The 18,432-nt window shown below is 37.2% G+C and overlaps 1 protein-coding gene across 6 annotated transcripts in view; it reads right to left on the reverse strand.

Moving 5' to 3' along the window:
- Nucleotides 1–818: 818 nt before the first annotated feature.
- FAM13B (family with sequence similarity 13 member B) overlaps nt 819–18,432 on the reverse strand; it is a 66,950-nt gene continuing 49,336 nt past the window's right edge. For 3 of the 6 annotated variants that reach the window (XM_054841739.1, XM_054841738.1, XM_054841741.1), the window contains 13 exons: nt 17,440–17,507; nt 16,642–16,696; nt 16,083–16,230; nt 12,173–12,383; nt 10,275–10,404; nt 9,743–9,824; nt 9,241–9,470; nt 8,798–8,881; nt 7,565–7,660; nt 5,177–5,260; nt 4,902–5,074; nt 4,374–4,475; nt 819–3,182 (listed from right to left, as the gene is read on the reverse strand). In XM_054841739.1, the coding sequence (XP_054697714.1) occupies nt 3,059–3,182; nt 4,374–4,475; nt 4,902–5,074; nt 5,177–5,260; nt 7,565–7,660; nt 8,798–8,881; nt 9,241–9,470; nt 9,743–9,824; nt 10,275–10,404; nt 12,173–12,383; nt 16,083–16,230; nt 16,642–16,696; nt 17,440–17,507 (1,587 nt within the window). In that variant the 3' untranslated portion in view covers nt 819–3,058. Of the gene's footprint in view, nt 3,183–4,373; nt 4,476–4,901; nt 5,075–5,176; nt 5,261–7,564; nt 7,661–8,797; nt 8,882–9,240; nt 9,471–9,742; nt 9,825–10,274; nt 10,405–12,172; nt 12,384–13,464; nt 13,531–16,082; nt 16,231–16,641; nt 16,697–17,439; nt 17,508–18,432 lie in introns of all 6 variants that reach the window. The other 3 variants (XM_054841737.1, XM_054841736.1, XM_054841740.1) reach the window with 2 other exon arrangements.

Below are 18,432 nucleotides of genomic sequence, written 5' to 3' on the forward strand. Positions count from 1 at the left end.
ATTCTCTCCCTCAACTTCCCAGCTGCCTTGCTTCTTCCCATTTACCTGCACTGCCACACATCCACCAGCAGAGTCTTCACCTGCAGTAGTTCTTCTGTCCCCTGCCTTGGGTTGAAGAAAGGTGGCTTTACACAAGATACAACAGAAGACTCAGTTTGAAAGACCTCAATCACTTTTCCTATCAACTTACATCAATATAGTATGGAAAAACCCCTATTTGGTCCAGAGGAAAATCATCCTCTTGCATTTACAGAATCGTGCGCAGTAAGAAGTGCTTCCTTGCCACAAGCACAGCAGTAACCGCTGAGATACTGGTTTCAAGGCTAAGGATCACTATAGATATAGAGACACAACGCTGTCCTGCTCATCAGCTGAGGGCGCAGTCACTGGCAGTCAGTTAATCAGCCCAGTGATGGCTGAATCAGCCCTCTGCCCCATCTACTCCCCAAATTGCGACTTGGAGCAGGAACGAGCAAGACTGACAGTTTGCTTCTGCGGCAGCACGCAGCAGCCCGGCAGCCCAGCAGGAGCTGAAGCCCACAGCGCACAGCAAGCCAAGCTGTCGGGTTGGGAGCTGGTTTGGTCACTTCCCTGCCATCACTCCCAAGAGGCACAGTCTAACCAGGTAAAACAAGGCTTAAAGTGCCATAGGTTCACGGACGGCTGTCTCCACACCAGCGTGTGCAGGGCAGACTGTGGAACTCAGGCCTGCCTCAGCAACCCTGAAATTACAAATATGTACGGGAACAGCAAAGGACTCGGCACTTGTTTTTAAGAGATGGCAGTGGAGGAGAAAGCACGATGAGAAACAAAGATGTATGACAATAAAGGTTAAGGTACTTTTATTATAAAAGTCTATACAATGAGCACCAGACATAGCAATGCAATTATATCTGGTTTAGTTATATATATTCCATATCTATATATCCATATAGATATATAGGTTTTGCTTTTACCAAAGTAAAACTGTTATATCACAAAATGCCTAGTTCTACCATTTATTTATTGCTCAACAAGGATGGCACAAAACACACTCAGCATAACTGTTGCCATGCTTATCTACTATACTGAATAAACAGCCAAACACTGCATAACAAACACAAAGCAGCTGTTAATTCTGAATTGGAACCAGTCTGATCACTCACTCACTTATAAAAATATTGGAATCATATAGATTTAAGCATTATAAAGGAGGAATATATTATTTAAAACATTTAAATAGTGCATATTGACATTTTGCATGTGGTATATAAAACACAAACATTCATGTACAACACTATACAGTACACATTAGTTTCAATGTTTGGATACACCCGTGTCTGCAGACTGATAGAAAAGTAACTGAAGTGTACATTGCACAATGGAACTGAATAAAATTGATAAATGGTCTCAAGACTAGTTTAACCTCATAATTCTAAGGTCCCAGATCATTTTGCAGTTTTTTTTTTTTTAAAAAAAAAGGCATACCACCAGTGCTCAATAGTTTTAGTGCTTTTTTTCTGAATTCCAAAATTACATGCCTACAAGCAGAGTAAAACAAAACAAGAAGTATTCCACAGTACACAGATGAAATCTGAGCACTAAATATCCTACTTTCGACCTATTTCATATGCTTCATGACAGAACAACAAGTCTATGAGGTTACATGCTAGCCATTTCTTATGTTGTGAGAAAGTTCATTTTTGGTCTTTCATAAAGCAGTGTGAATAATTGCTATGTTGACATTAGCCAGTCATAAAAACATGCAGTGAGAGTAGGTGCATGCAAAACATGGCCACGATCAAACTGATACACTGAAGAACAAAAAAAAAAAAATAATTGAGAAAGCACCAGTTAAAATTAACACGTAGATTTTGCCAGATCAAAACCAGCTGCTGATGGCTGTTGCAGAGCATAAAGCTAGTAGCTAAATCATCATTCGGCACAGCAGATGTGATACTCAAAACATTATTTAGTTTCAACTCTGAAGCTAAATCATGCAAGGCCCATAAACTGTTTTGCTTACATCATAAGGGTTAGATAACTTGTTTTTATTCTCCAACTGTAAAACAAAACTGTGATAAACAGCAGTAATTTTTCACTCAAACCCAACAGTTCACCCTGTGGTGCACATTAACAACACTGATTTTAGCCCTTGATACCATACTTACTTCAGGTACAGTGGAATTTTAACTGTCCTAAGCCAGCTCTTTTCTGCTGGAACTATGCAAGTCTGAGCGCCATCAGATCTCCCACACACTGAAATGTTCATTGTGTTCCTCAAATCTTCTGAAAGTGGAGATGCAGTATCCAATTCAGACAAAACACTATGTCACCTCTAGTTGATAAACAACAACCGATAAAATGATAAAATGAACAACGGTAACATAAGTCCTGTAGGCAGCATGTCATACAACTTTTCAGTTTTCCAAGTTTTAAAAGACACTAAGCAAGGTCACTTTCTGGTTTGTCCACTGTCATCTTTATCAAGGAGGAAACGTGACCACTAATGAGCAAAATCCATAGATGTTAATTATTACTGTGTTACAGGTGCAATTTAGAATACCAAAAATTAAAGTTGTTCCACAGCAGTCCTTTGAAAGGAATTTCAGTCTGGCTTTTTTAAAGTGTTCCAGGAAAAAGAGCTGTATGTTTAATTTGCTGACCTTCTTCCCCCCCGTAATAAAAAATAGGCAAGAGAAGTAGTTCAGTGTAGCATTACGGTATTAATTTCTTCAATAATGCAAAAAGTTGGTAATAACAAAAAGTCTCAAAGTTCTTGAATGCTAAAGAAAAAAAAAGCTAAGGTTGTTTTGGAACAAGATGGATGCATCTGTAATACAAAACTTTGATGGAAACTGTGTTTGCTAAAGTTGGATAGAGCAGTCTCGAACTTAGAAATCTTATTTGCTCTCTAGACAGGACCTGCTTACCCTTCAAACATGTTATAGTGGCACCACAATAAAGTGCACAAACTGGATTCGTTCAACAGTGCATGACAAATGAACACAAGCACCCAATAAGTACAGTGGTAGTATACGGAAACATCATGTTATTCAACGGGTTGGAGGAATATTATTTAAATTGATTTTGAAGAATCTTGTTTACTGATAAGGACTTCTAACAGCCTAAGTTTGGCTTTAATTTTCTTGTATTCCCTGTACTCATCAAGCATCGGAACTCGATCTTCTTTCTGTACATTCCTGTAAAAAGAAGAACACATAAGTGTCAAGAAAATCCTCCATCCTGCAGCAAGCCAAACACAAAAGCAGCGATGTGCAGTTATCTCAGGGCAGATAAAACCATTTTTGGCAGTTTGTTCACCAACAATAGACACATCATTATGTTTTCCTTCACTAGTTAAAATTGCCACCACCTAAAAAACTGAATAGAAAACCCAGGAGCATTTATTCAGCAGAACTGTTGCAGCCATTGTTTATAAATTGTTCTGTTAAGTTCTCCTGGAGATTTTATTTACAGGATATGAAGACTTTCATTTCAGATCCTGTGTATACATTACAGAAAAATACAAATACATCTAGGTCAATCTACATTTTCACTGTATGTAGACTGCCCCACAAACTGATAGCAGAGAATTATTCTTATTCAATTCAGACTAGACTATAAAAAAATTAATCTTATTTTTAAAGCAACCCTTCATTATTAACCTCATTATTTGCTGTTAAAGTCAAAAGAAGTTATGTTCCAAATTCAGTAAGTGCATGATGAAGCCATGGTAGTGGAATTTGCGTGACCAATGGTCCAGGAGTTTATCATTCAGGAGAAATACAGTAGGAAGTACTGTAAAGTTAGAATGCCTGCCAGTCAAGAAAGCAACTGACAGCTTAACAGTGTCGCTAGTTTTGTTTGAGATGTGACACACCTCGAAAAACCTTCTGTTACACACAATAGGCAGCAGTTCCATCAAATTCATAACAACATATATTCAAATAAGAAGCCTAAGAGAACTAAACAATACAGAGAAGAATAAAAATTATCTACCCCTTCACTGGTAAAGCAAATATCCACTGGCAGGACTGACCTACTGGAACAAACTTCCCTGCCCTATGTTAAAAACAGAGGGATAATCTGAGGGGGGGTAATATAAAAATTTTTTATAAATATTTTTAATGTTTATTTTTTTAAACAAAAACCCCACCACTTCTTCCATTTTTGTTATTATGCTTTACAGACTGTAATAGAGGAAACAAAATGCAGGAGCAGCCTTCCTCCACTATTAAAAATACACAACGTTATCTCCTTCAGGAGATTATTCATAGCAGAGATTAAAACAGATCAGATTCCATTTGTCAAAATTCCTACAGAAAGATGGAAAAAAAAATTGGCTACAAAATGAGGCTGCTGTCCAGCATCTGGTTTTGTGCTAAACAAACCTTCCATTCTGCTGATAAAACTCCTCTTCAAATTCTCGTAATGTCTTACGTAGCTTCTTTTTTTCAGCTCTGGCCTTCCACAGTTGCTCCAATAATTCAGGCCTAAAAATTTCAAGTGAAAGAAAAATACTGTTGGCCATACAATAAAATTTAAATTCTTCAAAGCATACTCAAACCCAACTGAGCTAGCTGCGCTGATAATAAATTTGGCTTGCTTATAAGGAATATGCTATCTGTCTGATGGTGAAATATTGAGAACAAAGTAGTAGTTAATAAACAGGTATAAATTTTCTGCTGTCTACACAGCTCAAGTAAGGCTGAAGAGAGTTTAGAAGATACTAAACAATTCACTGAATACAAAAAGATCTTAGTCAGGCATGTCAGAGGAAAGATTCAAACCAAACACTTCCTGAGAAGTGCTGAACATGTCACTCCCTTCCACCCAACATCGTATATTTGGTATCGTGACTGTAAGTGCAATAATTACAGCTTCTGTAATAGAAGTAGTCACTTCTGATTTTTACATACATAGAAGCAGCGCGGGTGCTTGACAGCCGAAGGTCCCGGGTCAGTTTCTCTTGACCATCTTCGACATCAGACTCAGAGTTTTCAACTGGGCTTAAAACAGACTGTGTTTGGACAGCAGTTTTTAAGATATCATTCAGGTCTGCAGACAAACCATCGCTTTCCTCCTCTTCTTCCTGAAAGTCCAAACAGAAATTCAAAACAAATATGAAATATCTCAATTTCCCATTACAAGTGCTAGGAAGTAATTTTTTTTTTTTTAAATGCACTGTACACACCTTAATTTCTTCAAAAAAGTGGGCGGTTTCACCTTCAATAATGGGCTGTAACATCTGCCCCCGCCTCTTGGTTGATGGTGACCCCTGCAAAAATTTTAAGTGTGTTTCATTATGTGCAATAAGACATTAAGTGCTCTGCGTGGTCAGAATTTTGTTCAAGTCACCTAATACCTAACGGTATTTCTTCAGAACAAAAAAAAAAAAAAAAAAAAAAAAAGACTGCAGACATACTTACAGAGCACAGACAAAACCACCATGTAACCCGAAAAGCTCAGATACCCAAAGTATCCTTGACATAGAAGTAAAAAAATCTGAAACTCTAATATTCTTCTAACTCAGAATAAACAGCACTCTCTCTTTCTCTCCCTCTCCACGTTTTGTAGAAAATTCACAAAGCACAAAGATACATGAATTTCTAATTTACTCTTGTTTCTTCCAAATCAAACCACAGAGAGATTATAAAGTTACACAATGCCAAAGCCGGTTTTTATCTTCTGCCAGGCATACATTGGCAATAATACTGCCAGTTTCTTTTTCTAGACCACTCTGAAGCCCGGCAACCGGAAGTGCTATGTCAGAGTCAAAATCCTTTGAACTTCAGCCTAAACCAGGTGCCGCTGTGCTGTACAGGAACTGCTGTTAGCTGCCTGCTGCACGTACACAATGATGCCTGGCTCATCTTTACCCCTGGACAGCATAAACAATTTCAACAGATAGACACTTTGAACAGGAGAGGGTGGAACACAAAAGCCACACAGATGACGACCTGTCAAAAAAAATTTTAGTTCACGAAAGGTAAAAGGCTCCCTGCTTCTTTGCACATTTCCATACAGGCTTCAGAGTATGCGATTACTATACTGTGATAATGTAAGAGATCTCACATGGAAGCAAGTGTCATATAAACCAAAAAGCAATTCTTGAAATACCTGGCACTGAATATAGCCTACCTAGGCGCTACCACTGAGCAATCCTTGGTAATTAGAGCGCTCCATGTATCTGTCTAACAGGTTTCAAGAGCAGACGTCTGTGAAAAATATCTTACAGATGTTGCCTACAGCACAGATCAGGAATTACGTTACTAAAATCTCTTCTGGATTTAAAATCCTTTTAGTTGGCTGCCACCCATCCCTTTATTTCATAGTCAAATAAAGAAAAAAAGAACTACTACAGTATAGTCATAAGGCTACTGATAATGTGAAATGCATCTCAGCTGAACAGCCAGATTTTTGAGGTGAGAGATGGGATAAAACTCAACCAGTCAAGGTCACCACCAATAATCTATGACTCACCAGTCACGGAGAAAACACTTAGGTGTTTAAGAGCAGCCTGTGTTTATGGAGTTCAAAAAGGGATACTGATATAAAAGCCCTTAAACTGAAATATGACTACAAAGTAAATCACAATTTTCTATAAAAGCAGCTACCCAAAAAAATCTACGTGCAAGAAAGGAATGATCTTGAACTGGTCCCTTTACCTCAATGTACTTTGACTTAAAGGAGATAGCTAAGAACTGTCAGAGTCAAATGTAAACAACTGATTAAGTTCCTGCTAAGCCACTGCCCAGCCATGTAAATCTGGTAGAGAACTATCTGTATGTAAAGAGATTATCTCACGTCAGTTACATAGTCCCCTCCTTCTAAAAGGGTCAAACAGCTAGTATCAAAACTGTTTTGTTGCAAGTCTGTGTCAGCATGCAAGATTTTGATTATAGCTCATGAAAAACAAAGCCAGCTGGTTGTCATTCCCCAACTGTTTTACAGGTACTATAAACAAGGTTACATCAATCTCCTTGCACAGTATGAAAACTTTTCCTCCTCATCTCTTACAAGACCACAGAGAGAGGAAAGAAAAGAATAGAAAGCACTGCAATTTAGAAGGAAACAAAGTGAAAACACAATGAAAAAGCGCAGATGTTGTACAGATGCTGCAGACGTTGATAACACGTCTCACACCGGGGAAGCATGAAGGAATGAAATAGTTCTTACGGCCACCCTATCACTCATGTCTCTGGCAACAGTAACCTGCAGTACAGAAGACAAGCCAGCTTCACTGCAACTGGTGTTACTATTCTTGGGAGGACTAAAAGTACAATATGTACTGTGAATCCACACCTAACACAGTGACTTGGGAACGTCTCAGCCATGGCAAGCTAGAACAGCTTATTTACTTCCACTGAGAACCACATACTTCCTCAGAGCCATCAAGGTCATAGACAGGTTTGAACTGCTTGGTTCTCAGCAGTAAATCAAATGCCTCAAATACAATGACATCATCTTGTGTCTTCCCCAAGAAAGATGTATTTTATGGAACAGTATTACTAGGCTCTTCTAAAGGCAGCCTAGCAGTTCAAAAGTGGAAAGAAACAGAAATAGCATTTGTTTTACTCACAAGAATAGGAGTAATGCTTGCTCTAGTTAACATTTGTTTTACAAGTCTGTATCTGTCATAAAGTGGCTTCACAATATGTCTTTCTTCTCTAGTAACCTAAAGGCAGAGAAACCACAGAATTAATTATACCGGTCACTCCATAATATACAAGCAAACACAAAGCGGTATGCTTCTCATGCCAGGCTATGTACATTCCAATTAGGAATATAAAACTAGTTTAAATTGTGTGTATGAAATGGGGTTTCTGCAGATAAAGGGGAGTAAGTGGGTCCTTCTTCCTTCTCTCTTTTCTCACTTTAACTCCCTATATTTTTCAGGAAGAAGTTTTAAAGACTTCCTAAAAGTTAAGGGAGCTTCAATAAAGCAGACCCTCTATCGTTAAAGGCCCATGGAAAAGAGGGAAAAAAGGGACCAAGACTGTGTGCCTAGCATTGATGACAACTCTTCAGAAATGACAGGGGGAAAAAAGAAAAAGATGAAATTGTAGAGAAGTTTTATCTGGTATCTGATTTATTCTCAAATTCTTGGCCACTGTGTACACTAACATCATGAATCTTAAAGGCCATCCTGAAGAGTTACTGGCATTTTCTCAATAAGGAGATTGTAGAGCCATGCCAGTATCTCCAAGACCATTCTTCTTCCTTGGCACTCGTCAGATTTACACGCGAGCGCTGATTACAAAGCTAGAGTGCCAAGTCCAGAAGGCTGATAGAATAGTAACTGGAAAGATCTTGTGATTGGACTAGTGATGCTGATCACTGTCCAAGATAACCTAGAACTTTAAGCACTAATTGCTAGTCACTTACTTCTGTATCTCAAATTATTTACGATATATGCCACAGACGTGGGGAAAAAAAAAAGAAAATGGAGAAGTTTCTCATTTCTGTTTTTGAGAAATCAAGAACACATTTCAGGCCTTTTCAATAACATCATTTATTTTTAAGATTTCTCTTCGCTTCACAGACATAAGGCACAAAACGACACCAATCACTTTGCAAACTCCAATAACCTACTGCTCTGTGGAAAAAGGGCCTATTGATACATTAATCTTTTTTAGCAGTCAATGCAATAGCTTCCTCTGATGGCAACGTGGAAACGAATAGATAACTTTGTGTTTTGCAGAAGAAAAAAGACCCCACACACCAGCATTAAATTCTGGTATTACTGCTGCACAAGAGTTACTGGTGTCTACACATACATTAACATAGTTTGAGGAAGTAAACCAAGTATTACCGGCCGTCCATGTTGACTTTCATAATACAGAAGGCTTTTCTGGAGAGATGTTTTCTCTTCCACCAAATGATCCTTTGTCATTTTCTGTCAGAAGAAAAAGTCACATCTCAAACACAAGTCACTTTAACAGTTTTTCTACATTATGAGCTATACAGATACCTTGGCCAAACTTAGCTTAGTTAATACTATACATCCCACCTTCATCCGTTTAAAGCTGTCCAATATTGTCAGCACATACTTAGAAATATTCTACTAAAGAGTGAGCAAGGAAAATGTGGTTCATCTTGATCATTTCCCCACAGTCTGAAATACGAGGGCTTGGTAAAGGGCTGCGAGACAGAGGCATCATTTTGTCGATAAAGTGATTATCTGAAGTGTCTGACAGTGCTCTATTTCCCTCTGTCACGCTCTTAGAAATAGCCTGTCCATAACCTTATGCTTACTTTTATATCTTCTGGCAAGCATCTCTCAACGCGTTTCTCCTTTAATCTTTTCAAAATGAGTTCAAGTGTAGCTTCCTTGGTGGGCTTCTTCTCTTTCTGCACGATCCGCATCTCATCTCCATTTTCTTCATCCTCTTGGTCAAGGGAAGAGCCAAAGCTTTTTGGAAGAGTGTTACTTCGTGGACGTGTTTGAGGTATGAACTCTCCATCTGAGCTCCTCTGCTTTGCATCTGAAATGAGAAAAATTGCTCAATCCAAAGGTTTAAAAGAAATAACTCTGTTCAACCGCAAGAAAAGGAAAGTTAACAGTTTGCATATGCAAAGTTTCTCTTCTAATGAACTAAAACCAAAGCCACAAGAATAATTTGATTTTGATTTTTGAGTAGTTCAGAATCTAGAAATGAAACACTTTTACTGTCCTGTGGAATTTTACTGACTTAGCCATTTTAGTCATGTAGCTAATTTGTGTTTGTAGAAAACCAGAAGCTGTAGCATCTCTTACCTTTTATTTGCTTTCTCAATTTGGTAAGTTCAGTCATCCATTTTAAAACTTTGGGATTGGCTGCAATATCACTATAGGAGGGCTGAAAAGTAAAAACAAGCTACATTTTATGAAAACAAACACATAAAACTTGTTTATAAATATTTCAAGATTTGGTAATATTTATGACAGCAAATGTGACTAGTAACATGGATGCCACTCTTAGTACCAGACCAGATCTCAGCGCCAACGTAATGAACAACACTCGTGAAAATAAACTTGAAACGAGACATTGGAAGTTGGGCCAGAGAGTGCTAAGATGCTTTTGTCTCTCCACGTGTCTCATCTTATATCCCCCAGTCTCACTGCATAAATTGTGGCACGTTTTCTAGTACTGCTGCTGTTCGGTTCACTTTTATAGACAGCAGTGCATAACAAAACTTTTATCATCTGTGATCCCGGTTAATTATTCAGTGATGGATGAACTACAATAAGTAACTTAGCTCTACTATGCAGTCATTTCTGCTGAATAAAAGCAGAAGTGGTAACTTACCTTAATGTTTTTCTCCTTTTCAAATTGTTCCTCAAATTGCTTTATTTTTTTCTGTAATTTCTTGACAAGCTGATAAGGTGTCTTGTCTTCCCTTTTGTCATCTTTTGAGCTAAAAGATGCTCTTCGTGTTCTGTATTAAAAACATTTTTAAATGTCATAAGTGATTAAACGAGTGCAAACAACTTGTATATTTGAGTAACAGATGACTAATTCCAATTTTTTTCTCCAGTTCATAATCCATTCTTTTCAGGTTTTCAGTCAGAGCTATTTACTTACTGAAATAAAATGCGTTGATCTGCTGCCTTCAAAATGTGATGTGTTATTTTTTCTCCTCTAATTTCAGTACTACCCCTAACAGAAATAGCTCTTTGGTGAAAAACGGCATTTGAAATTAAAGTGTAATAAACTAATGTACTATTAATTACATTGTCATTAAAACAGTTCAGAACTTTCTGGTGGCTAAATTACTAATCTAAGTTACTAGATACTCAGTAATTCCAGAAATACCCAACACAGAATATAGCCTAGGCTAGAAGCTACCACTGAACAATCCTTGGCAATTAGACAGTTCCACTTAACTGTCTTAGGTGAGTTACTAGATACTTATCTAAAAACCATCTACATCATCTAATCTGTTCGCCTTACTAATCTACAGTATGTGATTCTGATTTTAATTCATCTTTTGCACTTGTTCAGCTCCTTGACATTTGCTGCTTGTGAAAAGCCTTTTTACTTCAAGATTGACCATGAGAATTTTCCAGTACACTTATTATACAAGGTGCCTGAAAGACCTCTCAGCACAGCTAGTGATGTCTACATAGTTCGAGACATTAGAAATACTAATCTAATAATCTACTAGTGTAGATCCTTATTAGTTTCAGAATGAGGCAAACAGCTATTAGAATCAGCACTTCTCTGCAGGTCAGCCTTCTGCATCATTTTAACAGTGCTTGTCAACTATCTTCTGCGGCTAATGGGAGAAAACTTGTATTTTTTTCAATCAATAAATCTCAGACAGAGAATTGGACACTCTAAACTTGGTCTTTCCTGTTCGAGATTTTCTCATTTTAATGGGATTATTTCTTCCCTAACAAGCATGCGAATTCTTCAATTCCCTTTCATAGTAACAGTAGACAACAGTACAGGTCACAGGTTATTTATAGTTTTGGAGGGTCACAAATAACCTGCAGCTTGTTTAGTTACGATTCTACTTTCATACACTGGGTTAAACAGGCTTGATCCTCTAAATCTGCAGGAGAGGATGTGCATTAAGAACCTACCTCTCCCCACGCCTCTCCCTCTAACAGCTGACTTTCCTATAACCCTTCTGAACAAAGGCTTTTCACGGCCCAAATGAAGAACCTGTCCAGACCATTAATGCACACTTCAGCTGCAATGGTTTGTAGAACCTGGCTCAATAACATAACACACAAAACAAACCTAAAATTAAGTAATGTGAAAATAGATATTCATGCTACTGGGGGGGGAGGAAGCCAAAACTTACATAAAATCATAGACCAGCAGTCCAGACTGGTAAACAAAGGATGTAAATGCTATCTTTAGCCCAGGAAGTGCCATTACAACAGGTTGTCAGAAGCCCTGACCAAATGTCAGGGAAATCTGTGCAAGCTTGCCCTATTTTTATACCCTTTTCCTCAGCATCTGCCAGTGGCCGCTTTGAGAGACACAATACCATCCCAAATGAACCTCTGGCCTAACTCGCTATGGCAGTTTCTGGGCAAGCAGAACAGCCAAATGGCCATATAATGCTACATTTGACCTCGGTCTTCAACTAATTCAGATCATGAAAGCCCCCGAGGTTCTTAAACAGCTGTATTTTCATACTGGCAGTAACATCTCCTGCCCCAACACCCACCAAATTGCATTGAAATACATACCTAACAAAAGAAAGTGCTTTGGATGAAGAATCTAAGGTTTCTGGATCATGTAAGAAACGCTGGCTTTGCCCAAAATCCAAACTACGATGTGACAATATCGGATGACAGTCCTCTTCCAACGGATGATTAGTCATCCTTCCAGCCTGCGGGGAAAGCTGAGCTTCTCCAGATTCACTGTCCTCCTGCCAAGATTTGAAAGCAGGAAACGGATCTAGAAGATAAGAGGGACACAAAATGGTACTTTTCTGTTAACAGAATTATAAACAAGAGTCAAAAGGAAACAAAAATGCATACCCAATGCTTAGTCTTGTATGCTATAAAGGATGTGGTGTCATACACAAAGTGAATAAAAACATTGAAATACATTGGAAAGCTACAAATTCTGTCATATAACAATTAAAAGAAAAAGGTACTGAAATGAAGTATGCACACTAGGATCCCTTTTTCAAAGTGTATCTTGGGAGTATGCATTTCTGAACAGTTCAACAGTGTAAGAGAACCTTATTTACTTCTCAGAAATCCGAAGTTAGAAGAATATATTTATTGTCCGTTGCAATATTTTGCTGTGGAAATTAATTTTCCTACCTTACGCATGTACTTTGACAGATTGTCCTCTTGGTTTTTGAAGAAGGTAAGCCTGACAATACCTCTTTAGGTACAATACCCATTTGCCTAAGTCTTTTAAAAGGAGTGTTGTTGGGTTTTTAAGTTTAAATCCATCTTGACACCACTGAGAAAAAGAGATTTCTTAATTTGTGGAAGGTGATTTCTTTTAGGCAGGCGATTCCAAAACAATCAATTTTTTCAAATCCCTATAAAAAGTTAGTTGCTAACATCCCTTACAATTCTCAGGTATGGTTTTCTTGCTGTCTAACAAAAAGCTGACATGGCCTTCCAAGCACTTTGGTTTAAAATCCCACCCCCCCTTTTCCTTTCAGAGAGTTGCCTATGTTTTCCAGTTCAAATCAGAAATTTGAAAACTGGGTTCAAAGTGTGCAGAACAACAATAAACCCCACAAAGTAATCTTCAAAAAAAATTAACCCTTGTACCTGCTTTCCGTTGTACATTTACTAAGTATTATTGGGATTTTCATTTTGTTTTTATGCTATAATCTTGCCTGTTTACACAGTACAAGATAGAAAAAGGGGATGTTTTAGAAAAAAGTAAACAAAAAAAATTGCAGGTCAGAACATTCCCAAGATATAAGGGACAGCAGGTGAAGGGTTAGTTAGAAAGCAAACCATAAACTATTGAAAGGCAGATAACTGAACGTATGGCGAACCATACTTACCCTCCCCTTCTCTCTGCAGATGCATTGTTTTGAAATCAATGAGGGGAAAAGTGATAGGGCATGGCGCTAATAAAATGAAAAAGAATGGCAAAAATACTAAAGTGAACACACAGCACAGTCAGAACAAACTATACATAACATGTAAAGCAGGAAGATACAGTACCAGGGAAAAGCATCCCATCTTTTGGGCCAGGCCCTGAGCACTCTCAGCTTCCAAATAATTTCAATGGCAGGTAAGGATGCTCAGTCCTTAGCAAATTTGAACTTTTTACTGAAAAAGTTTACAAAGAACTGACACAAGAATAGTAAAGACTTATTGTAGTTTAATAAGAGTCTCATGCATCCTCACATTACCAAAAGACAAGTTCTAAATACGTTTTTGCTCACAGCTCATAAATCATAGAGACGGTGGTGATTTCCAAACAGCAGCAAAAATACTCAGAAATATAGATCAACTGATCTGCATTTTTGCCTTAAGCCAGCAAGTATTTGACGTTCATTTTCAAGAACTCTATTGGTTACAGGCCTTTAAGTTTCCTATCAGGTAGGCTTTAATAACCCAAATCTTGTAACAAGATTTGGACTAGTATAGATTTCTTTACAAAGCCAACCTACTTCAGTGGAATACCACAAGGACTTGCAGTGCCTTGGAAGACTGAGATCCTAATAACCATTCTGAACAGGACTGAAGAACGGTCACAGTTAAAATACTTTGCAATGAAATTAACACCTCTTGCAAAATATCATGACTTTACTACTGAGAAGTTTGTAATATAAATTCATATACAGATACACTACTTCCTTTTCAAAGTCATGGTCATAAAGCTATTTGGGTAGGTAAAACCAAAGCAACTTTAATGAGCAGATTTAAGGAAATAATGAAAATGGAAGCCACAAACCTTCTGAGAATACGTATTAATCAGATTAACACAAATAGAGGATGTAAAAAAATGTAATGTGCAAGTAAGCAATTAATGTAAATAAAACACTGAGAACATAAGCAGGATTATTTTTTTTAAACTTTATATAAAGTTATTAACTTGGGCAACAAGAATGAAAATCTAGACTCAGTGTCTTCAGATGTCTGCAAATAGACTTCTCTATGGCATGACATACTCTGAATGTAGTTTGCTGAGGCTCAGGAAGGCCAACCAGCATTGTACAAATCTAAGTAAGCCAATCACAAGTTGCAAACCTCGTCATTTGTAAGAGGGGAGGATGGATTCATGCAGACAATTTGTAAAACAGTCGACACTGGTCAACAGTAAGTTATCGCCATTTGAGCTTCACGACAAAGCTTTGTGTGCTGACATGCTACAAACTATATGCTGCACTGTTAAACTACACATATCCCAGGTATACTTCACTAATTTTAATATTTATAACACAGCAACCAGAAGCGCAGTCATTCTTTGTTACCAGTGTCTTAACACCATTTGACCATGACACTTGCAGGCACCTCAAAGAATAGCTGCCACTGGAACAGCCTGTTGGAAGTTAAAACTTCGCCCCTGCACACTAAATCTGTACTGTATCTACCAAGTTTTCAAGTTTTTAAAATTGGAAACAAGTGGACTGTGGTCACTGTACTGTCAGTGACAGTTCACAGTATTTTAGCAAACTCTATCACTTGCATTTTTTAAGGTGTAATGATTCAGAATATAACACTAGGCAGAGGAAAGAGAATATAAGGAACATGTGAAAAGGTAAGTACTTTGAAAAGAAGATATTGACAAGAGTGTTTTGCTTTGGTTACAAAAGGGGTTATGTTTTTACACAAGTGAAACAACAGTCTAAACAGCTATTACCAGACACTTGAGCAACAAAGTTCACAAGCTTAGGGGCTTGCTAAACCTGGAAGGCCATGAAGAATATTGTCACAAACATAAGGAATCCTATCTGAGAAAAAACTATGCTTCAAACATTTTGCTTTTCCTAAAACCCAAATAATGGAGGGAGAGGGCGCACAGAAATAATATCCATCTACAGCTTTGACTTTTATTTCAAAATGTAGAGCTGTTTCAAATTGTCCAATGACATGGAAACCAACACCTTATATTCCCGATGTTTAAAACAAAACAACCAACAGATTTTTCAGAATAAATGAAATATAAATTGCTGTGTTTAGTAGTTTAGTGATTTTAAGTCAAATTCAGCTAGTATTAGAACTTCAGTAGCTTACATCTAGAAAAACCAAAACAAACAAGACACAATGTTAAAACACAATATTAACTAGATGACATAATCAGAGAAAGCATTTTTAAGGACTTGCATGAGAGACTCAAGGTCCTGGGAACCAGAAGTCACTTTTTAAATAAATAAATAAAAACCCAAACAAACCAAACCTCTAGTATGAAACTTAGGCTTTTTTGCTTTCTTAAGTTGCTCCTTTGACTATTTTTCCTTTAGCTTAAGGTTTTTAATTAAGGTGCAGATAGTTCTGAAATAAGATAGGTCCTATGGCATGACTTGGTTGATTCTTACCATGTCTAAGAACATATTATTCAGATTTAACTAAAGAAAAAAAAAAGCATAAGTTGTCTGCTGCTTCTGCTTTGTCAGATGTCCTATTTATCATTACTAGCTAACTATATTGTGAGCCAAAGGATGAAAATTACCTTCCCATTTGTCACCATCAGATACGTTCTTCAGATCTAGACGTGGTACTTGGACACCCAGAGCTTCCTGAGAAACATTAACGCTGCCATCCCCCGACACCTCTGAATCAGTATTTGCATTAAGATCACATGTCTTGCTACTTGAATCCTGTATTCAAATAACAGAACAGAACAATTTTACTATCATTTAGCAACTGGAAATTAGGCACCTTATCAGTACCAGTTCCAATACTCCTAGAAATTTTCAGGGGGGAAGAAAAAATTCTTCTTTCCCAATTCAAGGAATTTTAAACAAGCTTCCTCCCCACCCTCAACAGCAGTCAATTATTTGCATTACAAAACATTTCTTACACAAGACGTGTAAGTATAAGCTTGTTCTGCTGGCAAAAGTTTCTGTGAAGCGAGACAATGAGATCTCTAACAGAGGTTTTGCAAACCTTGCAGCAGGCCATCAACGTAAGATTTTTAAAGCTGAATTTACTGGTTTTCTTCTTATCTGTATTTCATTTAAGTTCATAAGATGGTGTGTATATGTATATAAATGAAACCATAATCTTACCAGAAACCTCTCTGAAGATATTCTATCATTGCCACCAAGCAATATACTATTTTGCCTAAAAAGAAGACACAGACCTAATTACCATTTTAAATACAAGTTCTTAATGGACAGGTAATACTATACATTCCCTTTACATTTTATTCTTACATACCCTAGTCCAGTTTTAGCAGATATGCAATGTATTTCCTTAAAGTGGTAATTAAAAGTCTGGGGAGCAAAAGTTACATTGTTCCCACCACCACCTTTGTTCTTCATACAGAATTTGAAGCTGAAGCATGTAAACAACAACTGGACTTGAAACAAATTGGAAATAAAAATAGTTCAGACCTTTATTCTCAATCTAGGAGTAAATACTTTAAAAGTCAATTGAACTCAAACTGAAATTTCAATCAGTGCTGAAAAGTGAACTTAGTTTTCTGGCTAGTCACTATCACCAGCATTAATTCTTCCATCATTAAAAGCAATAAAGTGTGCCAAAATATTTTAAAGAAAATAACTTTTTCTTCTTCTATTTCTCTTGCCCAGAACATAGGGTTGGTCACAAAAAACCATTATATATACACTGTATAGGCTTGTACTTATTTTCTCATTTAAGTGTATAAAGTTCCATGCCTTTTATATCATCATATAAAGGTAATTCCATCTTATCCTCTCCATTTTCACATGTGAAAAGTTACATGTTTAGTTTCACATCCCTTATGTTATACTGTGTTGTCACAATCACCAGTTTGGTACACTTACCTTTCAAAACAGAAGTTACACATTCTGCTATGTAAGTGACAAAAGAAAAACACGTACCTTTCACTATTATTTTCTCCATCAACATCTGCATCTTTATCACATGGTTTCAATAAGACGTCTGCAGTCTGTTGGCAAAAAGTCTGCTTAGAAAAGATTCGGGAATAGCTTTCTCAGGTGAAAATATTTCTGTGATCACCACTGACCACAAAAAGCCCTCAAGCACAGCTTTTTGTGTGGAGGTGGAAATCCTACTTTTGAACCATGCAGCATTTTTACATTTAAAGTAAGGCCAGTAACCAGCTGTGTTAATCACTAGAAGACAGATAATTACTTTCCATCTTCAGACAAACCATTTTTTTTATTATTTCTTTTAAATATTAACACCAACAGTTCTACTGCAAGTTGTCAATCATAGTGTGAAGCTTGAGGTGACTAAAACCATGGCAGTAAGTATATCCTATCTCGAAAATAACTGAGTTGGATGTAGACTTGTGCTCAGCATATATGAAATGAAACAAGCCTGACAGACTTTCTAAAAGGAGCTACTAATCCCTGTTACTAAATAAAGCAGCAACAGACCTAGAAGGGGATGAAGAAACGCTGGCATTTCTATGACACCATCTCACAAAACAAGTTCAGATGAATGCATGTCACCATTTTGTTCACAAAAGTTGGCACAGGAAGACTGACTACTTTAGGCATTTACGCCAAAGCCCATTACTTAATTTCTTCAAAAAGCATCTTGTTTGGGAGGGAAAATAAGAAATTTGAAACATAAAATGTCATTTTAAAGTAAGAGATTACATGTGGTTTCAGACTTCCAGAAGTTCTCACAAATGATCTTTAAAATCTCTGAATATAAAATAAAGTTACCTGGAGAATTCAAATATACATAACAGTTGCCAGTTTTACACTGCTTATGGTAATACTTGCCCTTATTAGACAGAACTCCATTATTCTGTTTACATTATTTCAGCCCTCAAGTCAAATTCCAATTCGGGGAAACAATTTTTAATTACAGTGCATTTGTCATACTCCAGCAGATAATTT

This window comes from Grus americana, chromosome 14 (genome assembly GCF_028858705.1).
Source record: "Grus americana isolate bGruAme1 chromosome 14, bGruAme1.mat, whole genome shotgun sequence".
Lineage (NCBI taxonomy): Eukaryota > Metazoa > Chordata > Aves > Gruiformes > Gruidae > Grus > Grus americana.